Here is a 27,459-nt window from a genome sequence, read left to right as displayed (position 1 = left end):
TTAGTTTATATTGGGGTACAGCTAATTTACACTGTTGTGCTAGTTCCAAGTGTACAGCAAAGTGGCTCATTTATACACACACACACATATTTTTTTCATTCTTTTTCAGATTCTTTTTCCATGTAGGTTACTTCAGAATATTGAGTACAGCTCCTTGTGCTATACAGTAGGTCCTTGTTGATTATATCTTAGGTTTATTAACCATTCCTCCAATATGCCTTTTGCTTTCTTAACTGTGATGCTTTTTTCATGCTGTCCTCCCTACAGAGGTTCCTGTCTCTCCTCACTTACTTATGTACTGCTTGTCTTTCAGTGCAAGCGCAGACCTGTCTGCCTCTTCTTTCCATCCTTCCTTCTCCAGCTTTGAGCATCACACATGCGGGTGGGCTTCCCAGAGGGCACTGGTGGTAAAGAACGCACCTGCCAATGCAGGAGACGCAGTTCAATCTCTGGGTCAGGGAGATCGCCTGGAAAAGGAATGGCAACCCACTCCAGTGTCCTTACCTGGAGAAGCCCATGGACAGAGGAGCCTAGAGGGCTACGGTCCATGGGGTCGCAAAGACTTGGACATGACTGAAGCGACTTAGCTCGCACGCATGCGTGCAGGTGCGGTGCCAGATGCCCGGCTGCACTGGTGACCCAACACTGACAAGGATCCCAGTTAAAGTCACATGGCACTGCAAGTCCAGTGAGTGAGGCAGATGTTAGTCAGGTGACGGACAAGCAGCAAAATTGCCGCTGGGACAGGTGTGATGAAAGGAGTGCATGATGCAGTCACAGCTTTTAACAGGTTTGTCTCCTGAGAGTGAGCATGCGAGTCGGCAAGCAGTACGGAGAGTTCCCAGAAGGAACAGCAGGTACAAAGTCAGAAAAAACTGTGTACCTTGATGGTATGTATCGTGTCTTGTTTGCCTCTTGGATGGTACGTTTCTTGTAATAGGAACTCAGTTTTTGCTGACTTTTCTTCAGTCCTATGTCAGATGTGTTTTAACCACACCACTTTGATACCATCCCTTGCCTAGTGCCCATCCTTGGGGAATGTTTCCCACAGAGATCTCACTGTTAAGAATATATTGTTAACGGTGTATCTGGCCCTAATGTATGCTACTTGTTATTTTATCTTTTTTTCTTCACAAGTTGGCAAGTTTCTTCAAATGTTATGGGTCTGTATATTTCATATATCTTATATATCTTTCCTGTATGTGTGCATGCATGAAGTCACTTCAGTTTTGTCTCTTTGTGACCCTATGGACTGTAGCCCATCAGACTCCATTGTTCCTGGCATTCTCCAGACAAGAATACTGGAGTGGGTTGCCATGCCCTCCTCCAGGGGATCTTCCCAACCCCAGGGATCAAATCAGAGTCTCTTATATCCCCTGCATTGGAGGTGGGTTCTTTACTTCTAGTACCAGCTGAGAAGCCCCATGTCCCATGACTCATCCCTAAAACCTAGTGTTTCCTAAATGTTGTAGATAAGTATTTAGTGATGATGGTAAGAGGCCCAGTCTTCTCCCTCTGTCCTTCCTTTTCTGGGGAACAAGAGTCAGTAACCATGGGGATCTGTTTTTTCAATTCAGGACTGGATATTAACAGCCAAGCCTTTTTCAGGCTATTGATAGATAAGCATAGAAGAGAAACCCATTTCTTTGAGAATTGGGGCAAGAAATACCTAATGATTAAATGAATAGGCATATAGAGCCTTGAGGGTATATAAGGAACTACTCCATGGTAGCATGGCAGGGAAGTTGGGTTCATGATCATTGGCTAAAAGGGGCGATGCCTGGGTTCCAAAGCAACTTCACTTGCCTGGATTAAGCTGAGACAGTTTTCAGATTTCTTGGTCTTAACTTTTTTGTAATCCTTTTAAAACTGATTGTAAAAGGTATCTGCTAGAGGATCCTAAAGTTAATGAGGGGAGGTGTGGGAAAGGAGTTGGGGGACTGATGGTAACACTAAAGGAGAAAGACCTGACCATGTCAGCGGCTCTTCCAGCACAGCCCAGCTCCACCCTTCTTTCCCAAAGGAAGGCCGGTGAGTTCAGGCCTTAATAAACAGGATTGGTTTTGATTTCTAAAAGAAGCTGGAGCGAAGAACAGAGATTCAGCCATTTTATTTAGTAATAGTAACTTGTTCTGAACAGACATAAAATAAACCAAAAAAAAACCCACATATTTTTCCTAGGTACTTTTGACCTGGTTTAGTCTTCAATGCAGTGAATGGAAAAACCACCCCTAGATATTTCTGATTTCAATAGAGTTGGCCATGACTGAGCCTGAAGCCCAGGCTAACTTTACAGCAAAGGTAGTGTGTTATGTTATGTTACAAATAATCAAGGTTACCTAGCAAGGGTAAAGGACCAGGGTAGCAGCCTTGGGAGGGGGCAGTGTCCTTAACTTGTAGCAGTGGTATAACTGGCTTCTTTTCTCTGCTCAGGTCTCAGAGAGAAATCCCTGATGGTCTTACTAGCTGAGGTTGGGTTAAGGGGTTAGGCAGGTAATGAGGTGAAGCACAGAGTAGGGATTTCAGAAGCCTCTCCCATCAAAGCTAAAGCACCATGCCCTGCCCCATGCACAGATGCTGGAATTGGGACTCTTCCAGCACAGAAGGCATTCTCTTTGGGCTGCTTGCAGCCACACAGAAAGCTGGGCCTCTGCCTTGAGAATATCTCGGATCCAGCAGCTCTTTAGTCCTGGAATTTAGATTCCAGGCTTGAGGCTTCCCTTTAGTGCCTCTGACACACGGAAGTGCTCAGCTTCTCAGTTTAATAGCCATCACCTCCTGGGGCTGGAGCTGCAGGTGCCCCACCCCATGACAGCAGGGAAATGGCGAGGGGAACAGGATTTTTAAGTGCCGCAGGACACCAGGCATGCAAGCACACAGGCTGCATGGCAGACGGCCCCAGATTTCCATGGATGGAGGTCTCCCCTCCTCCTGGTCCTCTCAGCAGCACAGGGTTTACCGGGAGCCTCAGTGGATACCTCTTTATTCTGAAGAGCAACTTCCACCCTTCCCTTTCCCATCATCAAACCTGAAAGCCTTTGTCAGGCTTTGCATGTTGAAATCAGGATCACTGGCTGTAAGTTCTGGGAACCTGGGAAGTCCTACCCACCCACCCCCAAACCAGAGCAAGATATCTGCCCCCATGCTGAGCTCTTTGAATACTTTCTTTCTGTACATTCTGTATATTTGGTCCTATATACATCTATATACATCTCTCTATGTGTGTGTGTGTATGTATATGTGTGTATACATATATATTATCTCTGTTTCTCTTTCTTAGATAAATCTTTCATTTATTTATCATAGCTTAATTCCCCGAGCCTCCACCTACTTCTTGTCTGCTAGCCCAAGTAAGACTCAAGGGTTTCATCGATTTCACTAGGTCCCCCCAGTACCACCCTTTCTCATCTTTGCATCCTGAGTATCCTCCCACATGAGTCATGTTACCCATCCTCTGAAATCTCCTCCCTTAAGATCTGTGCCCACTGCTGTCCTGGCAGTCTAAGTCCATGGTTGGTGTGGTCAGGGATCCCATTGCTCACCAGACATGGCTGCTTCTAAAGCTTGCCTGATAGCCTGAAAGATGATTTCAGCTCAGAGGGCTGAGTCTAGAAAACCACTTAGGGTTGAGGGCAAGGGAGTGTTGTTCTCTGATGGGGCTTATAAGCCAGGTTATATCAAAAGGATGGTTTAAAGTGCAATTTAGAGCAAAGTCAGGGATTGTGCAGGAAAATCACAAAGGGTAACTCAGAAAGTGTTCCATTTTGTTATCCAAGAATCTGAGGAGTCTGGAGGCTTGGAATAGACAGTGAGGGAATGGGGAGACAGCATTTCTCTCAGGAGGGAAGCAACTGTGCAGAAGAAACTAGATGGGGGATAATTTGCAAATAGATAAGAAGATACACACACACAATGCAGTGCTCTTTGCCCTTATACGTTGAAAGAAATCAGGTGAGTCAAACATGGAATAAAGTGTAGAGCCCAGAAGGTGACTGTTTGCCTTCTATTTTCTGTCTCAGATTTTCAAGTTTGTTCTGGTTCTTGTTTGCTTGAGAGCTAGGGAGTAATGGGGGGAGTTTACAGTAAGTGGAGAATGAAGGGTTAGTTGAATTCAAGGAGAGATCAATATAAGAGGATCTTGGGCAGTTGTAGTAAATGACAACCATGGGTCCACTCTCCAAATTTTGTGGGTTTCTCTGTAAGGCTCTGTACACAGATGCAAATGCACATTCTGTATAAGTGTGTAGTGTATAACAATTGTGTGTGTGTGCGTTAGTTGCTGTAGCCTGCCAGGCTCCTCTGTCCATAGGATTCTCCAGGCAGGAATACTGGAGTGGGTTGCCAGTTCCTTCTTGAGATCTTCCTGATCCAGGGATCAAACCTGGGTCTCCCATATTGCAGGCAGATTCTTTATCATCTAGGCCATCAGGGAAACCCATAACAATTGGCTGGTCTACCTTAAATAAATTGCCACTTGATTCATACATTGACTCTATGCAAATCCATCTGGGGTGGGGGAGAGTATTCCTTGGTACCTAAATGAGAACAGGGAGCACTCTTGGGATTTGGAGCTTTAGAGAAAGTTCTGGCATCCATACACCCTTCCTGACCTCATACCACAGTCCCCATCAGGGAACAAGGAATGGCCTGAGTCTGATCTCGTAAAACATGCCTTTTAACTTGCCTGAAACTGGCGTCATGGCAGAGGAGAGAAGAGAGGAGACTGATACTCGTTTTATACTGTCTCGGGAATGGCTGAGGGAGACCATAGTTATTTGATCAGGAGGTGTAATTTCCTCCCCTCCCAGCACTGCCTAACAGAATAGCTGGCACTTTTCAGAAGGCACTGGGAGGGGTGATGGTGAATCGTGTCTGCCAGCCACAGAGTTCTGCCTCTGCTCAGACCTTAGCAGAGCCACGCCGATTCCCATAAGCTGTGTACAGCAGCCTGAAAATCTGAGAATGTTTCCTCCCATTTGGCGGGTTGGTTTAACTCCTGAAACTCTGTGCCCTGTGAGTCTAGTTTTAGTCAAGCATCAGTGTTAAGAGAGGAAGGCCCTTGCATTTTCCCTCCCTTCCTTCAGAGCTGGGGTTAAGGGGAGAGTGGGCTGGGCAGGAAAGAATCAGGGAAGCCAGGGACAGTGTAATCAGGAACATTATTTCCAGACCTTTCTATGAGGCCTGGGCATTGGACTTTTTCCAGGGGAATGAATTGGGGCGGGTCATCACTTTATGGGAAACAGGTCTGCCTGGAGGATAGGTTCCAGGCTTTAAACAGCAGCTCTGCGTTAATCACCCCACAGTGAAGAATTCAGTATTCAGGTTGGGTTCAGGTGTGGAGGTTGTGTCTTTATGCTTTATAGTCCCTGGGAGTAGAGGGCATCTGTATAGGAACTGGGTATCCAAAGAGAGGGTCCAGTTTAGAAACTAGAAAGAAGAGAACCGTGGGAACCAAGGTCCTAGGTTAGAGTCAGGAGTTGCCAACAGAAAGTAAACTACACCATGAAAAACCCTGGCTTCTCTCCACAGGTTTTGGTAGAGAAAAATTATTCTGGGGACCTATATTTCTGAGGGCACATACCCCATCAGAGAGAGTCTTGCCTTAGATAACATGGTAAGTGGGAAGATAGAGAGGGCGGGGGCTCCAGCCTCAAAGTACCAGACATTGGTGGTAGTGGGAGGTGGGGGGGAGTCAATTCATCCAGCTGCACGGCCCTCCTAATGTGAGTCTCCAAGCATGGCTGAGGCCTTCTAAGCCACTTCAGCCTAATCTTCCCTCTCCTTCCCCCATCCTGGCTTAAGGGAGTTGTGCATCTTGGGGCCAAAGTGGGGTGAGGTGAAGGGAGGAAAAACGTGGACTCCAGGTGGCCTCTGGGATAAAGAGGAAGTAGAGAAGGATGCTTCTGGGGCTCCCCAGTAAGCCTGGGTAACAAACATCCCTCACCCAGGAGCCACAAGAAGAAGAGAAACCAGAGGGATGGGGAGGTGGGACTCCAAGCCATCAGACATTGCTGATGCGCACGCTGACGGCACTGCCCTCCTTCTCAGCCTGCTCCCTTAACGACTCCTCCAACTTGAGCTTTTCGGGGTCTCCATAGCGTACAGTGCTGTCACGGAGGCCGCTTGGAGAGGCTACTTTCACCACTTGGTCAAAAAGGCTGAAGTCTGCTATGTATTTGCCGCTGGCGGACAGCGAGATGGCGGGTATGAACTCATAGCCCCAGAGGATCTCCTCCGGCAGGTAGGAGGTGCGCACCTGGCAGGTGGCACTGGTGGACTCCACTGTCCCGCTCAGGATCAGCACCAGCTCGAAGTCGCCCTCACCACTGCGGAGGGGCAGGTCTTTCAAGGGACTGGTCTCATCCACCACGTGGTAGAAAGTAAGGGGGAGGATGAGGAAGGGGCTGTCAGAGGCTGTATCCACCTGGAAAGTCACATTGACCTGGTTGAGGCGGATGTTCTCACCCTCCTTGGTCTGGTGGGTCTGAAGCAGTTTGCCTGTCACCTGGCAGCCAATGAGGAGGCTCTTACGCATGTTGGCCACTCGGATCATAAGGCAGGGCTTCCCATTGTGGGCGGCTACGACTGCATGCTGGCTGAAACGGATGGTCTCCGCCCGCTTCTTGGGCCGGGCAATCTTTGCCAGGAAGGTACCTGTGATGAAGATTTCCAGGATGGTGGTGAGCACCAGCTGGGCAATAAGAAGCACAATGGCCAGTGGGCACTCCTCACTGATGTAGCGGAAGCCATAGCCAATGGTGGTCTGGGACTCGAGGGAGAAGAGGAAGGCCCCGGTGAGCGTGTGCACCTGTACCACGCAGGGGGTGTGGTTGGCCGGGGGGCCCAGCTCCAGCAGGTCCCCATGGGCCACGGCTACCAGATACCACACGACACCAAAGAGGAACCAGGTGCCTGCGAAGGTAGCAGAGAAGAGCAGAAGCTTGTAGCGCCACTGCATGTCAATGAAGGTGGTCCACAGGTCCTTGAGGTAGAGGAAGCGCTTGTCCGCGATGTGCTCCATCCTCACGTTGCTGCGACCATCTTTTGTGAGGACTCTCCTCCTCCGGATCCCTGGGCCCATTAGGGGCCGACTTTCCGTCTGAGTGGTCTGGCTGTAATACACCTTGGCAACCGAAGCCATCTGCAGAGAGCAAGGCAGCATAATGAGAGTTACGGCAGAAGTCCAGCCGACTCCCAGCCACCCCCTTCCCAATGGGAAGGAAGAAGAAGTATTCATTTCAGTGCCACTGATCTGTTCTCTTATTAGCAAATGTTTACTGAGCACTTGCAACATGCCAGACCCTATAGTGCAAGGTGCTGGAAGGTCAAAAATGAATCTGACAGCAACCTTGCTCTCCAAGAATTCACAGCCTAGTAAGAAAGATACTTGTTCAGCAAAGCAAACAATTGCAATATAGTCTGATATTTTTAATTCTTAGGAGAGGCAGAGAAGAAAAAGCAGTAAGTTCCCAGTTCCTTGAAGGTGGGAGTGGGACTAAAGAGGGCTCTACTGGTCTCCTTTTACCACAAAACTGGTTCTGTGAAGATCCCTAATTCTGAAATAGGATCCCTCTCTACCATCTTGAATGACACAAGCAAGAAAGACTATCCTATTGTTATCCTTCCAGGTCAGTCCCCCTGAACACACACATGCCCTTAGTTTCTCCATTCTCTCCCCATCCTCCACGTCAGTGCTCACTGGTGATACTAAAATACTCTTCTGGCTGAGAAGATAGCAGAAACTACCAGTTCTTCCACCCCTGAAGATGTTCTCTAAGCACCCAGCCCATTTCACTATTTATTATTATTGTCGTTACCATTATCATCATCATCTTTTTGCATTATCTAGGTTTGGGTCTGCAGTGGTGTCAGAAAGAGCATAGACAAAAAAAAAAAAAGAGCATAGACAGAACTGAGCAAAAGTAAACAAGCGATGGGGTAGGAAAAACATCAAACTGAAGCCTCCTGGCAGCACTGGGCCATTTTCCCAAGGACTGGAGAAATGCCAGATTGCAGGTGGCAAAATTGTCTTGACTGAGTGAAGCAGGAGAGTTGGGAGTGTATATTAGCTTGTAACTATGTGTGCTCAAGTTCAGATTCAGGAATGCTGTTTCTCCTGATAGTAGAAAGTGGGACAGGGCTCTGAAATAGGAGACAACTCATTTAACACAAGGTGCTTGGCACCTCTGCCCAAGGAATAACTTGTACTTTTCCAGCAGAGAAAGAATTATAATAAATTGAGTCCTTGGACTTGAGATCTGCCAGCCAGACCTTCTGGGAAGGAGCAGCTGATCTCTGGGGAGCTTGTTTCTTCTTGGAGAACACAGAGAGGCTCATCACATTCTCCATTCTCAGAAGTCTGTCCCATTGCTTTTTAGCCTTCTGCACACTGCCCCTTGGCCTTATTTCCATGGCCTTATTGCTGGAAAACTCTAAATTATCTAGGCCCATTCATATATTCACCCAGCCAGTCAGTTCAGTTGCTCGTTGTGTCCGACTCTGCGAACCCATGAACTACAGCACACCAGGCTTCCCCGTCCATTGCCAACTCCCGGAGATTGCTCAAACTCGAGTTTGAGGCAGTGATGCCACCCAACCACTTCTTCCTCTGTTGTCCCCTTGTCTTCCTACTTTTCAGTCTTTCCCAGCATCAGAGTCTTTTCCAAGGAGTCAGTTCTTTGCATCAGGTGGCCAAAGTATTGGAGCTTCACCCAAGTAGACACAAAGTTGGAACCAATAGACAAGAATCCAAGAATATTCAGAGACAACCAGCAGTGCATTTTATACTGCCCACCTGGAACTCATCCACGTGGGACTCCTCAGCCAGACATGGCTGTTTTGGAGAAGGAGACCCTGTAATTCTGAAGTTTGAAAAATTCTTATTTAGGGCCCAGGTAAAGCCCCATTCAGTACTCAGTAGTAGTAATATTAATAAAAGAATCAGTCACCACAAAACTTGCATCTCTGTACCATTCACAGTTTACATGTTAGCATGCTTCTCATTTGACCCTCAAACTCTTGAAAGAAGTGAAACTTCTATAGAAGATTTTAAAGAACAGGGGAATCTAATACAGGTTCTAGAGAACAGAAGGAGTGCTAGAAAGTTGTGGATGAGTGAGCATGATTTTAATTTTCAAAAAGAAAGTTTAAGTGCATTTCACAAACTACAAAGAGGGAGACCATAGACAAGACTCTAGAATGGAACATTAAGATAGTGAATACTTGGGCAGGGTTGGGGAAAGGCACTTACCAGTAGGACCCACCATGGGGTTACTCAGAACAAGTCAAATGACACTAACCTAATTTTCTTCTTTGACAAGGTTACTAATTTGGCACATCAGAGAAATGCAATAGAGAAAGTGCTTCTAAGCAAGATTTTTTTTTTTTACAAGATCTCTCGTTATGTCCTTGGGGATAGAGACAAATGAACAAAATGCTTCTCTAATTGGGTGACTTAAAAATAAAAAATCAGTGTTACTGGTGAGTGGATCATGAGAGCCTGAAATAAGCTTTCTAATGATGTACCAGAGAGCTTTATCTTTGGTCTTGCCCTTAGTCAATGTTCTTAACACTAATTTTGTTCAAAAATATAGAACACATGGCATCGATTATGCACAGAGCTGGGACAGATCGAAAAGAAGCCAGAGGAGTGGGCCAAATATAACAAAAAGGATAAACATCGGATTACATATTTGGGTCCAAAAATTACCTGAGCAAGTTCTGCAATTGGAAAGATGTGATTTCATAAGCAGAACCATGAAAATAAATGTACCCATTTTAGCAGAAAGTAATCCAATGTGAGTTACTTATGTGTTTTGGTTGCCAAAACAGTGTGATTGTGAGTTCCTTGAGTTGAACTAAAGTATCTAGAATAAGGATTCAGTTGAGTCTGCTCTGTTCATCTCACATCTGCAGTATTGAGTCTCAAGGAACAATCAGGATATGAGGGTCTTCAGAACCAAATCACATGAGAAGTGGTTGAAGGTAATGGAGACATTTACTTGGGAGAAGAGGCAATCTGAGGGATATGAAGGCTATGTGAGAATATTTAGTTTGAATGCGCTGCCATGTGAACATAAGTTTGAATTTGAGCTCCAAGGGGAACAACCGGGACCACTGAGTTTAAACCATCAAGAAAAAGATAAACTGCCAAGAAAAAGATTCCAGATTGATATGAAGAACATTGTAACAAGTGTAGAAAGAGCATCTCAAAAGGTAGAGAGTACCCTGTTGCTGGAAGTGTTCGACACCAGGCAGGATGAGAACTTTACAGAGATTCCATAGAGGAGGTTAGAGCTTCGGATGGGAGGTTCAAAGAGTGTCTTTAAGTTTCTGACTACATTCATAAAAGATCAAGACGCCTGCCTCCTCCCTGTCTCTATCCCCTCCCTTTATACCATGACATCCAGGGATCCTGCACAGAAGCCCTTGGCTTGTGCTGAGGAGAGACCCTGTATAATCTGGGGAAACGGAAGCTCTTGGGGCTCAAGGAAGGTCTTGCTTATTGTTCCCAATGTAATAGTCTATGATTATGTATCATTTGGGGGCTTCCCTTGTGGCTCAGTTGGTAAAGAATCCGCCTGCAATGCAGGAGGCCTGGGTTCGATCCCTGGGTTGGGAAGACCCCCTGGAGAAGGGAAAGGCTACCCACTCCAGTATTCTGGCCCCATGGCCTGGAGCCATGGGGTTGCAAAGAGTCAGACACGACTGAGCAACTTTCACTTCACTTCATATATCATTTTACAGTTTATGAGATGTGTAATTTGACCCCCACACCATGAGGTAAGTAGGAAACGCATCATTAGAAACTAAGGTTCAGAGACATTTGCTCCAAGTGGATTTGGAGCCAGAACCCAAGTCTTCTGGCTCCAGAACTTTTAAATTGCAGCAGCTGCTTCCATCTATCCCACGTTCATGCTCACCGTCTCATGTCCTCAGCAGGTGCCTCTGTAGTTTCCTGTATGGAGGAGCATAGCTGAGACAGAGAACGGGGCCCAGAGCTCCCAGAGGCCAGTGCTAAGACTGCAGAGTCTTGGGCAGTGGAGGTTTTGGCTACTGGCTAGTTGTGACTGCCGCCTCCAACTGTGGGCCTGCTGTTGCCAGCCTTTGTGTCTGTCTCCTCCAGCTGTTACATGCTGCTCCCAGCTACTGCGCTACCTCCCACAGCCAGGCAGCTTTGTTCTCCACAGTAGTGAGAGTCAGAAGCGTATAAACAAATCTGCTACACTCCACCCCCAGGACCGGCTGGGCCCCTGAGAAGGGGGCAGCCTAGAGTTCTGGAAACAATTTGTTGCTGCCCCACATGAAACATACATTACTGTCTCCTCTAGAGGGTGCTGTTTCCCCCAGAACAGTCCCAGCCAGATATCAGGGACAGTAGCTGAAGAATTCTGAAAACAAAAGCAGGCTCTCAGCTGTCAGACACAATCACCTTCTTTCTACTCCAAAAATTAAGCTAATGAGTCCCTAAAACAAAGGCCAGTCACACCTACAGTGATGTCCGGCGCGTTCCCTCAGCAAACACCTCTCCCTCCTGGTCCACACCTACAGATGGATCTCAGCTTTATTTCTTTATCTAAGAGCTCATGAGTCGTTCATTCTCTAGAATAGATTTATCAGAGTCTTTCTTGAGTACAGGACTGCTCTGCAGTACGCACGCTCCTCCTGTGATTAAAACTGACTCCTGGCTCCCCATTGCTCTGAGCACAACATTCAAGGCTCTTCGTGATTTGGTCCCTGCCTCCTCCTTGGCTTTGGTCTGGCCACTTTTCTGCTCATACCCTAGACTCCAGCTCCATAAAGCCCCTCACATCTACCTTTACCTTTGGATCTGCTTTTGCTCTGGCCCACTCCTTGCCCACCAGGATGATGACCTTCAGCTTATCTTTCAAAACTCACTCAAGTGTTAGTTGCCCCCTTGGAAGCCTGCCTGACTGTTGAAAAAACAGTTCATCTCCACCTCCCCGCCTCCAGCAAGAGTTGACTAACATAGTTTGTACACATTTCCTATTTTCAAACATCATGGTGTTTTGCAACGGTTTGTTTACAATTGTTTGCCATCTGTGAGTTCTGAATTTAAGGCCACAGACTGCACATCACCTGTTTCACTAGTACTGACTGCTGTTTGTTAAGTAAGTCTGAGTAAAAGGATGACTAGAACCCTGATTTGGACAAACGGAGGCCTGGGTCAGGGCTGCAGCCGTGGTCTCCCTCATAGGGACCCAAGTTTACATGTGCGTAGATGTTTACAAATTCTTTTTGCAAAAGGTGGGATAGAGCAAGCCCCAGGCACAGGTCCCAGCTCCCTCTGGATCTGCGGTTACCTTTTCAAGAGGATGAAGGAGGAGAACAAGCCTATACACAGCTGTGGGCATTGGGGAGGACTGTGCCAAACTGCGTGACCAGAAAGGATGCTTCAGCCCCCTCCCTGAGGGAGTGGAGGAGGGGCAGGTTAGAACTGCGTTCCTGTCAGGCTAGGGGTGGGGTGGGCAGGGAAGCAGCCCTGAGCAAAGAGCTTCGTCTGTCCTCTCTGTGGCAAGAGCAACCTGGATGAAGCAGCTTTGGGATACGAATCCTAAATGCATCCATTTCCACGTGTGAATGAATTCTCTTTCTTCTACTTCTGCCCCGCTTTGGTTTCCTAAATAGTTAAAACAGTGCCAGGACTTCCCTGGTGGTCCAGTGGTTAAGACTTCATGCTCCAGCAAAGGAAACCCTCAGAATGGGAGAAAATAATTGCAGATGAAACAACTGATAAAGGATTAATCTCCAAAATATATGAGCAGCTCATGTAGCTCAATACCAGGAAGACAAACAACCCAATCAAAAAAATGGGTGGAAGACCTAAACAGACATGTCTCCAAAGTAGACATACAGATGGCCAACAAACACATGAAAAGATGCTCAACATCACTCATTGTTAGAGAAATGCAAATAAAAAACTGCAATAAGGTATCACCTCATACCAATCAGAATGGCCATTACTAAAAAATCTACAAACAAATGCTGGAGAGGATGAGGAGAAAAGGAAACCCTCTTGCATGGTTGGTGGGAATGTAAATTGATACAGCCGCTATGGAGAACAACATGAAGATTCCTTAAAATAAACGAGGAATAGAACTACCATATGACCCAGCAATCCCTCTTCTGGCCATACAGCCTGTGAAAATCGTAGCTGAAAGGGGCACGTGTATCCCAATGTTCATCGCAGCACTTATTTACAATAGCTAGGACAGAGAAGCAGCCTAGATGTCCATTGACAGATGAGTGGATACAGAAATTGTGGCACATATATACAACAGAATGTTACTCAGCTTTTTAAAAAGTACGCATTTTGGAGAAGAAGTGGCGACCCACTCCAATATTCTTGCCTGGAGAATCCCATGGATGGAGGAACCTGGTGGGCTACAGTCCATGGGGTCGCAAAGAGTCGGATAGGACTGAGCGACTTCACTTTCACTTTCACTTTCAACCCTCAGCTGAGAAGACTTTCAGCTCTTGTGTTTGCTATTGATTGTTTTCTTGAATTCTTAAAGACCTGTGACCATATATTTTTTTTAAGTTGCCTGTTTTCTAATTGCATCACTTTACACACTGTTGTCTAATAATATGTGGTATTTAGAATGCCTTCTTAATTATTTTGGGCAGCCATTGCCTGTATTTTCTTAGCACCTCCTTGGTTTTCTTACATGAACTCATCTGACAGGGAAATGCAGCTTTTTTGTTCGCCCTCTCTGCATACTGGACCACCTGAGTCAGTGTTCTAACTCATCCCTGATGGTCTCTGAGCTACTGTTCTACCAGACTCGGCAGTTATGTGCTTCAGGAATTTTTCAGTAGAATTGGTCCTATTAGGAGACTCTTGGTGTCACCTTTGTTATCTTAAAAGCTGGTCCCTTCGCTGAGGCTCTTAATTTTTTGAAAACTTGATGCAATTTCAGCTGAAAAAAATTGGCAAGGCTATTTTAAAAATTGAGGGAAGCCATTTAAGAAGTTGAAAAGTAATCACAAACAACATTGGGTAGTTGTGACTTTCAGTTCTGTATCAGTTGAATTTTTGTGCTCTTTTCCCTGTGTATGTGGTGGTTCTATTTTTCTCCAATAAAACTTTTTATTTAAAAAAAAAAAAAGTACGCATTTGAGTCAGTCGTAATAGGTGGATGAACCTATAGTCTATTGTACAGACTGAAGTAAGTCAGAAAGACGAATACTGTATATTAAGCATATATATAGAATCTATAAAGATGGTACTGATAAACCTATTTTCAGGGCACCAGTGGAGATGCAGACATAGGGAACAGACTTGTGGACACGGTGTGGGAGGGAGAGGATGAGCTGAATTGATAGAGTAGCATGGAAACATATACATCACCATATCTAAACTAGATACCCAGTGGGAATTCGCTGTGTAACAAAGGGAGCTCAACCCAGTGCTCCCTGACAACCGAGAAGGCTGGCAGGAAGCTCCAGGAGGAAGAGGACATATGTACACCTGTGGCTGGCTCATGTTGATTTATGGCAGAAACCAGCGCAATATTGGAAAGCAAATACCTTGCAATAAAAATTTTTTTTAAAAAGACTCCGTACTCCCAGTGTAAGTGGCACAGGTTTGATCCCTGGTCAGGGAATTAAGATCCTGCATGCATGGCGCAGCCAAAAAACTTTTTTTAACAGTGCCATAACCTCCAAGATAACTGCATTGAAAATGTTTCATAACATCTCAAAGTCTGGTCCTTTCTCATCCCAATATTCATCAGGTGCCACATGCTGTGGATTTGTTACTTGTGTCTCTTCCCCCTCATCTCATTGCCTGAGTTCAGGTCCTTAACACCTTTTGTCTGAATCATCAGCCTCCTCCTCATCTCCTGTCTCTATTCTTTCTGTCCCCAAATCCTCCCTCCACTGCTGCTGGCTCACACTTCCGAAGCTGCGCCTCTGATCACGCCTCAGCGCACACGCACCCACGACTTCACACAGCACTTGTACCCTCATGGCATTCCTAGGAGGTGTTCAGGTTACAATCCTTGCTTTATGAATGAGGAAACTGAAGCTACGGGAGATGACGGGACTGCTAAATTGAGGTCTTTGGCCTCCCAAACCTCTCTGCTTCCAAACCCCATTTGTCATTGTACTATAACTATCTCAGATCCTCCTCAGCTCTATCCCTTCTACTCTTGGTTTAGGTTTGACAGATGATGTGTCCCCTAGGTATCAAATAGAGGCCAAACTCAGTCTGGAGCATTCGCAGAGTCTGCTTTTGTACCTTCTTTCCAGCGTTATTTCCTGCCTCTTCTGTCCTTGGTAAACTTCAGACAAACCAGCAGTCCGCTGCTCCCTGCTGTACACCCCCAGGCTTTCCTGCCTTCAAGGGATTGTTCACGCTCTTGTCACTTCCTGGACTCCCTTTCTCCTTGTCTTTATATAGCCGAGATATCTTTCAGAGCCCATTTCAAATGACTGCTCTTCCATGAGGACTTCTCTGACCCCCAGAGCCTTAAGTAAAGCCTCTGAAGAAAAAAAAAAAAAAATATATATATATATATATATATGTGTGTGTGTATATTTATATTCCATCTATATCTTCTACTGCAATCTACTTGGTATAACATGTGTCTTCTACTACAAAGAAGCTTATTGAAATGAGGATTCAGGTATAACATATCTCGATTAGCCTGACGTATGATTAACACAATGTATGACGCACAGTAGGTACTCAAGAAGTAGTTTATGAGTGAATAAATGAGTAGGAGGGTTCTCCCAAGTCACTCCAGCCACAGCGGCCAATGTAAGCATACTGAGAATCATCCCCCACGAGGACTCGGACATATGGAAGCTCTCTGCCTGGGTACAACAGATGGAACTTCACGCTGGTTCAGGGTCTCGCTCCCTCTGGGGCCTTCTCACTCCCCATTCTTGTTTGTATCTTCTTTTGATTTTTCTTATGATGATTTTTCTCTTTCCTGTATCCACTGAAACGCCAATAACTAACTATTAGCACTATTAGATATGCAAACAAACCACACACCCTCATCTGTAATGATGCACCCACTGCGTGGGAGTATGTATGCAGTCTCAGGTGTGTGTTCATGCATTTATACAATGAACGTTTACTAGGTGCGGATTCTAAACGGGACACTCAAATTATGGAGGTAAGTTGGATATAGATTCTAGCCTTGAGGACCTTACAATCAAATAAGGGAGATGACCACAAAGCAGGCAAGATGTGGTAAGCACCACAAGGCGGGGGAGGATCCGAGACGTCCTGGGGGACTCTGCAAAGGGAAGGTGACAGCTTAGCTCAAGGCGACGGAGCTGGAAAGACAACAAGGCACTGGGCTAATTTGTTGGGGATATTTTAATGTTATATAATTTCTATTATCCTCATTTTTTACCAGGAAACATAATCAGTAAGTAACAAGCAAGAGTTGAGATTTTTCCTCCACCCCTGACTGTTTCACCCAGGGGAGAGTATGTTATAGATAAAGGTGGCACTGGGACTGAGCCTGAAGGCAAGATCTGGACCCTCAGAGATGGGAGTTTGGGGGTGGGGGTCAAAGAGAAGGCCCCTCAGGGAAGGGAGCAGTAGGAACAATAGGTATAGCATTGAGGAGATCCAGGGCCAGCAGGGGAGAGGAGCCAGTCATTTTGGTTGAAGTGTTGAGAGCACATGAGACTTGAGGGGACAAGTGGGAAAACAGCGATGGGCTCTGATCCCATAACTCTCCTGCCTTGTGGTCAGCTTCATGGATTTAAAGGTTGGGCTGTCAGAATGCGGGGCAAGAGCCACACTGCATGGGTATCGAGCCCCGCGCCTCCCACAGGGGTCAGATGCAGGGACCTGGTCCCCTCCCTGTGGTGCACGCCCACTCACAGAGCCCCCCGGGGAGTCTTCTCTTCTGACCACGGAGTACTTCCTCTTCCTGACGGCTGCTTCAGGGAAACAGGAGAGAGAATGAGGGCAACTATCCTTTCCTGAATGCCTAGTTTAGACCAGCACGTCACATTTCATCTTTGCAGCAACTCTGGGGAACAGAGTTTTGTTTTGTTTCTTTTTTTTTTTTTTAAGGTTTTTTTTTTTTTCTTTTGAATGTGGACCATTTTTAAAGTCTTTATTGAATTTCTTACAATATTGCTTCTGTTTTATGTCTTGGTTTTTTGGCCACAAGGCATGTGGAATCTAAACTCCCCAACCAGGGATCAAACACACACCTCCTGTGTTGGAAGGCGAAATCGTAACCACTGGACTGCCCAGGATGTCCCGGGCAGAATTTCCATTCTTCAGTTACTTATGGAACTGGGGTTCAAGGAGCCCAGGTGACCCAATATATAAGTAGCAGAGCTGAGACTAGTATCTAGTTCTGGCTGCATTACAAAGTTCTCTCCACTATAGCTTCAGGCTAACATTACAGTGAACTTGCCTTTGCTGAGCAAATTTCACGCTCAACACCCAGAGAAGACGGACACCTGGAGCAGGATGGGGGCTCGCGGGAGCCAGCCAGGGGTGAAGAAAGCACAGCCGTCACCCAGGGTGCGTCCGAGGGTCGGTGGTCATGCTCTTTGTTGTGTGACTGCTCCGTCCTCGTGTTTCTTCTAGGTTTGCACGACAGGTCTTTATCCTCCGCATTCCTCCCCTTGTACCCTGCTCCCAACTCTCTTCTCATCTCTTCTATCATCTGCACTGCCCTGCTCATATTTCACACTGGCTGTTTTACCAAGATGTGTCTCCCCTGGTCTGTCCTCCTTTTCACCTTCCTCTTTGTCTTTTCATTCCCCCTACATCTATCTGGCCCATCCATTCTTCTCCTCCAAGTTTCTTCTGCCTCCTGTCTTGCATCCTGGACGTGTGATTTTGGAAGATGGTGATATGGAGGAATATTCTGTGTGTGTGTGTGTGTGTGTGAGTCACTCAGTTGTGTCCCACTCTTTGCGACCCCATGGACTGTAGCCCACCAGGTTCCTCTGTCCATGGGATTCTCCAGGCAAGAATACTGGAGTGGTTAGCCATTCCCTTCTCCAGGGGATCTTCCCAACCCAGGGATCAAACCCAGGTCTCCTGCGTTGCAGGTGGATTCTTTACTGTCTGAGCCACCGGGGAAGCCCGAGGGAATACTATGCTATCCATCAAATCACAGCTCGACCTCCAAAATCTGCGTCACACTGTATCCCCACCCATATCCCAAAGCCAAGGTGCCCATGTTAGTAGAGGCATTCTGAGCCCCACAACCTCCCAGCCGCCCTATTTCTTCCCTCCAGAAATGGCTTCTTGATGCAGGGATTTGGAAATGGGGTCAGAGAGGGAGGCAGTTTCTAGGAAGATAGGAAGAGTTCCCACTATCCGATTATTTTAGGTTTGAAGGTACAGGAATACCTGAACCAGTCACAGTGGGGTACAGATAATGAATGGGGGGCTAGAAACAGGAAGTCATAGTGCCAGCTCACTCTGTCCCAACAACTGCCCATCATGCTCAGGCGCTATGCGCTGGGAGAGCCCTATGCACAAACAGTGGGGTTGTGAGCATGATCGGCCTCAGAGCTGGAGGCTGGGCAGGTCTCCAAGCCCATACACATCTTAGACAGCTGAGTTAGGTGTGTGTCTGAGCCTAGCATCCTGGAGACGGAGCAAGGGTATCAGGAACTCATAGGTAGGCAGTGGGCTGGACTGGGAACAAGAGCTTTCGGTACCTGCCTCAATTCTGCCTCTAACTAACAGTGATCTTGGGTAGGTATTTAAACTTCTTTGGCCATTATTTCCTTAATTGTGGGGAAAAGGGCATCAGATTAGCTCCATACTTCTCAAACTAGGGTGCCAGGAGGTGCTCAAAGCCACCGGATTAAATTTAACATACCTTCCTAAGATATCAATTTCACTCAAGGATTCTGAGGGGAAATCTTATTTTACTATTAAACATAGTTAATATTACACAGTTAAGTGTTAGTCGCTCAGTCATGTCCAACTCTTTGCGACCCATGGACTGTAGCCTGCCAGCCTCCTCTGTCCATGGGATTCTCCAGGCAAGAATACTGGAGAAGGTCCCTTCTCCAGGGGATTTTCCCAACCCAGGGATTGAACCCAGGTCTCCTGCATCGCAGGCAAATTCTTTACTGTCTGAGCCACCAGGGAAGCCCCAATATTCAACAAACAATGTAAAACGGAGTAGAGAGAAACTTTTATATAATTTAAAAGACAAATCAGATTTCAAGGATATCCACGGTGTGGGAGCTTATGACCCACCCCTATATCTTCTGGGATAAAATTCCTTCTGCCTTTTAGAACCTGTTGCTGGGTCAATTTGGGATGCACTGTGCCTGAGAGTTATCAAGGTCATGTCCTGCTTTAAAAGTCCAGGTCCAGCCTGAGCCCCTCCCGGTACAGATGGGTCCTATCCCTCCCACGGGCCTTGGTGGAGACAGGAGACTACCGCTTAGCCTCCTCTCACCAACCATATTATCTCTGTTTTGGATACCAGCTCCAACTTGAATAGCGACCTTGGAGGCCTCCAGGAGGAGATCAGCTGCACAGTGGGGACTGAAAAGAGGCATTTCTAGGCTTCCAAGTGTTCTCAATGTGAGCGAGGGGAAGAGAGGAGAAAGGAGACGGTGTCAAGGAAGGCCTGGAAGAAAAGCACTCAGGATTATGTAAGCCCTCAAGGTTGGGAGAAGAATGGAGTTGGGTTTGGGGTTCTTTTGAAAGTTGATGTCTTTGTTCATTAATCTTCCTCCTGTCCTGCCCCAAAGAAAATAAACAAATAGAAACCGAGCCAGACGCACACAAATCTTGAGGTGGGAAAAAAAAGGGCCGTGTGTGTGTCCGGGGCCTGCCTTGACAGCTGAGTCACTGCAGGCTCTGCCTCCCACCCTCCTGTCTCCTTCCCCTTCCCTCCCATCCTCTAGCCTTGGCCTGACACAAGGCCCTGGCCCAAGGAAGAATAGGCTTTTCTTCCCTTGTGTCAACGTTTGGAAAGTTCTCATAGTCTGATCAAAAGAAAGGATAAAAGCCTTCAAAGCATTTCCTGGGAGCCTGTGACCTCCATCTGGCCCTTCTGACCCTCCATGTGCTTTCCGGTCAAAAGAGGGAGGAACACAGAGATGGAGCCATGTCAGATGTTCTCCTCTGTCCAGACGCCACCCCAGCCAGTGTGGGCTGATTAGGACCACAGCCCCTTCCTCCGCCCCATTCCCTGGCAGTGACTTCTGTCCCATAGGAGAAGGGAAGAGTGTTCCTGCAAAGAACTACCGGGGCGGGGGGAGGGGGGATGGCTCCTCGGGGACCTCCTTCCCCAGCTGGAGAGGGAGATGACTTCCTGGCACGTGCAGCCGGTGACGACTGCCTCTTTGATGCACCTGCCTCCCCTTGCCCCCGGCGTGTGCTCCCTCTGTGAGTCACCACCCGGCCATAGCGTCTGCCCCTACCCATTGTGTGGGGCCGCAGGGCGGCACGTCCTGGCCTGTGTGAGGAGCTTGGCACCACGCGGAGTTCAGCTGAGGACAAAGGATGCACCAGTGCCTCCTCAGCCCCAGCTCCAGCCATCCCGGGAGCCTCCCGGCCTGGCCCCGTCTGGGCCCTCACCTCAGAAGAGCGTCTCAGAGATATTAACCCACCCCTCCTCATCTCGACTGAAGCACCAGAAAAATCAGGCGCTAAGACACAGCTGAGGCGCTCAGAAGCAATGGCATTAATACAAATAGCATCTGTTGTCATTGTTATTTCATTGTCATCGGTAAGACCTGAGGCACCGAAAAGGTCCCCAAGGACACTGGGGGAGGTTTCAGAGGAGCCGGGCTGGCGATGACCAAGGGGTTGGTTCATGTGTCAGCCTGCCCTGACTCTTTAATCAGTCACCACCTGGCCTGGGTTCCTGAGCTTCCCCATAGAACCCAACTGATCCTCAATGATACTAGTTGAGAGGATCACCCTAGTTTGGAAGTTAGAAGTATTCTTCCAGACAGAGGCCCCCTGGGAGAGTTCACCCCCATGCCCAGCTGCACTTAGCATAGAGGGTGCTGGTAAGACTACAGATGGCTGGAGGGGAGCAGAAGAGATGAGAGGGCTCCGCGAATTCAAGCTTCACCAGGTTACCTGCCCCCGACAGCCCGCCGCGGTCTGTGCTGAAGCGCACCTTCCCACCACCAGGGGGCAGGGCACCCCAGCCCCAGGAGACTGCCTGTGCCCAGGGCAGCTGGGCTGCTCCTGCTCCGGCCACCCTACCTCCACCCCAGCTCACTCCTTTTACGATTAGCTTAAACCATACGAAATTACCCATTTTTTAAAATGTCAGCAATCTCAAGTGGTCCAACCTATTAATATTTAATAACAATAAAAACAAGAGCACCAGTCTCCTTCACACTACCAGGCTCTGCGTTCTGCAAAGCATGTTAGAAGCAATTTCACTTGATCCTCACAGTAAGCTGGGTGGCAGCTAGAGCTCCAGGAAGCTGTCTCCAAGGTCACAGCTGAATTTCCAGTCATCAAACCCAAGGGCGTTTTCTCAGCCCTTGACCCCAGCAGTCTCTGCATCATGTGAGACTGATGACCAGCCTGTCCGTTCCGGACACTCTCTCCTTTGACTCTCCTTTGACTCTCAACTGCGATGTGATGGAGATCCACTGATCTGGAGACCTTGATTAGCTCTTAGTAGCTCTGCCATGTCTAGGCTTTGGGATTTGGGGAAAATCACTTAAACTGTTTGAGTTTCCTTCTCCTTTATCTGCAAAAAAAAAAAGGGTCTAATGATACCAACCTCACCAGGGCATTGGGAGAGTTAGATAAGCACACAGGTGTACCTAGCGCACTGGATGGGTCAGTACAGACTGTGTGGAGGGTCTCACCATCACTCTCTGAGGTGGTCCTCCAGGCTCTCTCCTCCCTCTCTCTTTTCTTCTTCTTCTTTTTTTAATTTTTTTTGGCCGCACAGTACGGCTTGTGGCATCTTAGTTCCCTGACCAGGGATTGAACCAGCATACCCTGCATTAGAAGCGCAGAGTCTTAACCACTGGACCACCAGGGAAATCCCATCTCCCTATCTCTTTACATCTGGCCCATCTCTCTTGCTGTGGCCTCTTGCTGACCCTGACTTACTGATGTTTCTCAGGGATCCTCCTTGGTTCTCATCTCTAACCACTCTGCTCCCATTTCCTCGGCTGTTTCAGCCACTCCCTCGGATCTCCCCTCACCTCTGCCCCCTAGGTCCAACCCTTACAGGCTCCCTCTAACTGGAGGTAACAGTTTTACCAGGTCTCTTCTGTGCTTCCCCTCTTGTTCGCAGAATCACCACCCATTCAGTGCCCAAGTTGCAAACTTAGAGTCACCCTCTGTTTCTCTCCTGCCCCCCCCACCCCCAGCGGCTCACTAGGTCTTATCAATTCTGCCTTTGTGGGCTTCTCTCCATCTCCTCTGAGGCTGCCCAAGTTCTCTTTCACCTGAAACACTGCAATGATCTTCTGTCTCCCCACCCCCAGCCTCGCCTCCCTCACCCCCACCATCTCAGCCGCAGCAGCGCCTTTTGACAACAGTTACATCCCATCACTCTGGCTTTCCATCCTCAAGGAGTTCCACAGCTTCTGCAATAAAACCCAAACGTCTAGACATAGCATTCTGAATCCTTCCCCATCTGATGCCACCCTGATTTTCACAGCCTCTCCCTCTGGTTCTTTTACCCTTTGGACCTCATATTCTAGCCATACAGAACTGCCATTGGCTCTTCAAATGCAGCCTGCACCCCACTTGCACAGCCCCCAATCTTTTATCAAGCAGGCCCCTCCACCAAGAATGCCCTCTAGATGCCCTCTACATTCCTGGGACGTTTTACCACATCATCTGTTTAGTACTCCCCTGTCCTTGAGAGATGGTGAGCTCTTTGAAGGCAGAGGCTATATCTTAGTTCTCTTTTAAGCAGGTGCCTTTGACCTTCACCTAACTGATTAGTATGGGGAAAGGACTTAGAGATGAAACTATGGTCTGACTCCTGGCTGGGGATGCCAACCATACTGCAGGTGGGCCATCACTTACTCCACCCCCCGCCCTTCAAAGATATCACCAGTTCATCACAGTCCATTTTTTTTCTCACTGAGCCTCAGAATCTTTCTCAACATGGTGATACAGAGAGCCATTTTCCAATGCAGTTAGCCTTACAAATGAAACCTGTTTGTTATCTTGGCAGGTCTGAGTCACAGCCAGAGGTCCCTATCTACTCTTCTTTCCCACTATTTGCCATCCTGGTCTGTGCCATTTACCAGGCATGGGAACTCCAATCAATCTCCTCATCTCTCTAGGGCTCCATTTCCGCACCTAAGGAGGCAATAAAACTTTCCATTGTGTGGTTGGGATTACAGGAGTTAGTCTGTGAGATCTCTAAGGCCCTTATGTAAATATAAGGTATTATTATTAGCCTACTTTGCAGATGAAAGAAAAATATCTACCAAATTAGAGAAACGAAGGCTCAGAGAGGTAAAGTAACTTGCTGACGTTTATATAATGGCAAAGTTGGACCCTCTGTTCTCCAAGTCCCGTGGACCTTTACTCACGGTGCCTCTCCACGCCCCCTCGGGCTTGACGGTGCTCCAGCTCCCCCTTTCTTATTTGTCCTTTCTCCCGGGTAACAGTGCTTCATGAAGTAGGACTTACTACAGCCCTGGAATTGGAGGAGGCTTTCAGCCCACCTCCTTCATCCTGCTTCCCTATAATTCCCAAGGTGAAGCTCCCTCCAAACCCATTCACCCTGCCAAAAGGTAGGAAAGGTGTTCAGTGAGGGATGCCCAATAGAATCCAGTTCCTCCATCATGCCCTGCAGCCCCTGGCCCTCCTGCTCCCCACCCCCCACCCCAGCCTTGATGGCTCCAGGCAGCTGGCAGGCTGCTCAGAGCCCAGGATGAGGGGTAAAGCACACAGCTGTTTCAAAAGGCATCTCTGAAGAGAGCACACTGGATTTCAGTTAAGTTCCTTATGTCTTCACCTGAAATTGCTACCCTCTCACGGGGGCAAGTGAAGTACCAGGCTCTACCAAAATCTATAAGGACTACAAAGTGTGGCCAGGGGGACGTCTTAACAGAAACTGAGAATTTTCCTGGTGTGCAGACTACAGATGAGCAGGAAGTTGTCAAGAAGGGTGTGCAGATCCTTGTGATTGACCAGGGAATGACTGAGGCCTGGAAGGTACTCCCATTAACTGTGGAGTACCTCAGGAAACAAGGCACTGAGGTGCGGGTCCAAAGGACGATAATGCCTTGGTTACCCAAGGTGTCAGGGCGGAAGTGGTCTCCATTCCCCCTGCTGATGGAGCTTTAAAAGAATAAGTCACTAAGCAATGATAAAACAAATTCTGTTTGAAATTTTTTAAAGAGCCCAGGATGCCAGGCCCCAGGAGATAAGGTTTTTGGGGTGGAGGCCAGGGAGCCACTGAGCTGCCAGCAGGTCTGGGATGCCAGAGAGAGGCCAGGCTGATGGGACTGGCTTCTTAGGGTCCTGGGACCAGTGCGACTTCCCACCTGAGAGATAACAGGGAGGCTGACCACCTCCTGGCTGCGGGTCCCCTTCTCGGTCCCCTTTCCTGTCTGGGACCTTAGACACTGTGCGGCTAGTGAGGAGGGAGGCCTTGGGCCCAGTCGGTGGAGGCTCCAAGAGGCAATGTAGGCAGCAGAGGAGGCATGAGCGTCACCCCCAGTGTGGAAGCATCCTCAGGAGACGCTGCCAGAGGGGCCCTTTTATCTGTTCCACTCCCAGGAAGGATCATGCTCACCGTCCCAGTCAAGAGAATCATTTCTTTTATTTTAAATTATTTATTTATTTGGAAGCTCTGGGTCTTAGCTGCAGCATGTGGAATCTAGTTCCCAGACAAAGGATGGAACCTGGGCCTCCCTGCATTGGAAGCATGGAGTCTTAGCCACTAGACTATCAAGAAAGTCCCAGAAGAATCATTTCTGAACTGCTTCCTGACCAGTGCAGTGTTCATCTTTGTAACCTCCTCAGTGCCTAGTACAGAGCTTTGGCTAAGTAGTTCTTGGCTTTAAAAGAACCCATAGGATTGATATTGTACATTTCTTTTCCCTCCCTCAGGCTCCATTTTTGGCGTGTGACCTGCTTCATCCTTGGGAAGTCCTTCCTCCGAGTTTCCCATGACAGCGTCAGCTTTTGCACAGTGGAGGGCACTGACTCGGTCTCCCCATCAGCCTTTACTCCAGGCTGAAGGCCTGTCTTCTGTCTAGCTTCCCTCTGTGCTCACCCCGCACTACCCTCAGCCCACCTCCACCAACACTCTCACGTCTCTATATGATGAGGGGGCAGTGCGGCAGCCAAGGTCCACCGTGGGTACACAGGGAGCCTCAATGCCAGGAATCCAGAGTCTTCAGCAGAAAGCAGACCTTTCTTTGATGGTGGGAAAGGAGAGAGGCAGAAAACTCCAGACCTGGACCCCAGGCTGGTCCCAAGTCAGATAGCTGGGGGCCAGAGCTTCTCCCTGGACCAACCAGGTCCTCTTGGGGAGCCCAGTGCTTCCGTGTACCCACATGACCAAAGACAAGAGGACTGAGCTTGGGAAAAAGAAAAGTAGGAAAAGGAAGATGCAACAGAAGTGGCGGGACCCCAACTCACAAGCTCCTAGGATTCCAGGCAGGTCAGAGTGTGTCGTGAGCTGCCCTCTGCTGCCCTCTCCAGCATCAGTGTTCTTGGCCCCCCACGTGCCCCTCACACACGGCCTCTGTCCTCCAGCCACACTGAGCTTCTCCCAGAGCCTGAATGGGCCATGCTCTTTCTCACCGACAGTTCTCGGCAAACAGCGGGGCCTCTTCGGTGAAGCTCCCTTCCTCTCCCCACACCCCTTGGTCGCTCTCTACCCCTCCCACAAGCCTCAGTGTGGATGTCAGTTTCTCTGGGAAGCCCTTCTGGGTGCCCGCAGCCTCAGGTGAGTTGCTGCCCCTCGTCTGTGCTCCCGTGTGCCGTGGACTTCCCCGCCTCGGTCCTTACGATGAGCCAGGCCATGTGCTGCGTGTTCGCACGCTGCATCGTCCTGTATCCTCCCTGGGAGCTGGGTGATGCCATTGCCCTCATATGAATGGGCGGAGCCAGACTCGCCCAGGAGGGCCACTAGTGAGGAGGAGGTGACCGCAAGGTGAACCCAGGCCCTCTGAAACCGAGGTCTGTGCTTTTCCTCTGACCGCTGTACCGTCACGGCGTGTCGGCGCTGGGAGGCCCCCACGGTCACCTTGTCCAATCCCCTCATCCCACCGAAGAGGAAGCCAAGTCCCAGAAAAGCTGAGTAACTTTCCCACAGTCACAGAGCTGGCTTGTAGCACCAGAATCAGACAATGACCCGGGCTTTCTTCATCCCAGCCTCTCTCTTCCTACAAGATCCTTTCTTGATCCTCGGGTCCAGAAGGGCCAACCTGGGAGCATTAGCCACTGAGGTCTTGCCCCCCAACCACAGCCCCAGCCCAGGGTGTGCAGTGCGCCATCAGCAGGCCTCAGGAGCCTAATCCAAACCCTAACCCGCCCTCCCCCAACAGCAGCTGGCCCAGAGATAGACCAAGAAGAGCTGGAAGAAACAGCAAGTGGGGGGCCCATTAGGAGAGGGCAGATCCAACAACACTCTCTGAAGGGTTTGTGGAGCTGATCAAGAGAGTTTCTCTGAGACAGCTAGAAATCACGCGGCCCGCAGGGGCTCTGAGCCCCTTTGAAACTGTCTCCTAGACCTCCCACCTCTGTTCAATAGGAGACTTAACCAGGCCTCTCTTTCTCCTCAAGGGGAGTGGGTCCTCCACCTTTCTTCATCCTTCCCCTTTGCCTAGTAATCTCTTACACCCAGGAAGTGCTTCCCGTTAAGTCAAAATTGACCTGCTGCTGCCTGAACAATTTCCTCTTTATTTTTACCCTCAATGGAGATGGAAACCCATAGGTACGCTGTGCCTCTGATGTGTATTCAGGAAACTGATCCACCTTCCCCGACGAGTGCCCTCGCCACTCCCTTTCCTTCTCAGGTTTTGAGCATGAAGAACAATCCCTGACCCTCTTACAGAGAAACCTAGGGAAGGTCTACTGTCACCCTGGGAGGGAATCTCTCCATCCTTCCCCCACTGTCCACTTAGCCCTCATCCACAGTCCTTGTCTGAGTAGAAGTTCGGGGGCAGGGTGGCACGAAGATACTGACTAGATGCAGAACTAGATTCCGAGGTGGCTTCCCCCCATCCCTCCTCTGAGCCAGAGTGCTGCCGGACGGGCTGAAGTTGTATTTTGGCCAGGCCCCCTTCTCCAGTGGGGAGCATTTGAAGGAGCACTTGGAGATGGAAGAACCAGAGAATAAAGACTGGGGCAGAGTGTTCATGCATGGAGGAAGACAGAGGAATCATGCAGCTTAAGCTGAATCTGGTAGCCAGTCGGGAAGCATCCAAGATGAGCAGTGGGGTAAGGAATAGAAGGGTCCTACTGGTAAAGATTTCACCAGCAATGCAGGAGACCTGGCTTTGATCCCAGAT

The 27,459-nt window shown here is 48.4% G+C and overlaps 2 protein-coding genes and 1 pseudogene across 3 annotated transcripts in view; 2 read left to right on the top strand and 1 right to left on the bottom strand.

Annotated features, from left to right (window-relative positions):
- Positions 1–27,459, top strand: part of KCNJ9 (potassium inwardly rectifying channel subfamily J member 9) — a 59,397-nt gene that overhangs the window by 4,335 nt on the left and 27,603 nt on the right. The window contains exons 2-3 of the mRNA XM_043452006.1: positions 19,467–19,635; positions 25,049–25,892. The gene's annotated coding sequence lies outside the window, so the exon portion shown is untranslated. The remainder of the gene's footprint in view (positions 1–19,466; positions 19,636–25,048; positions 25,893–27,459) is intronic.
- Positions 2,097–27,459, bottom strand: part of KCNJ10 (potassium inwardly rectifying channel subfamily J member 10) — a 34,879-nt gene continuing 9,516 nt past the window's right edge. The window contains exon 2 of one of the 2 annotated variants that reach the window (XM_043452040.1): positions 2,097–7,141. In XM_043452040.1, the coding sequence (XP_043307975.1) occupies positions 6,002–7,141 (1,140 nt within the window). In that variant the 3' untranslated portion in view covers positions 2,097–6,001. The remainder of the gene's footprint in view (positions 7,142–27,459) is intronic. The other variant, XM_043452048.1, reaches the window with a different exon arrangement.
- LOC122437390 lies at positions 23,939–26,971 on the top strand (annotated as a pseudogene).

The sequence above is a fragment of the Cervus canadensis genome, chromosome 2 (assembly GCF_019320065.1).
Source record: "Cervus canadensis isolate Bull #8, Minnesota chromosome 2, ASM1932006v1, whole genome shotgun sequence".
NCBI classification, from domain to species: domain Eukaryota; kingdom Metazoa; phylum Chordata; class Mammalia; order Artiodactyla; family Cervidae; genus Cervus; species Cervus canadensis.
The sequence above is the reverse complement of the archived record's forward strand: the minus strand, read 5'-3'. Positions and strand labels throughout refer to the sequence as shown.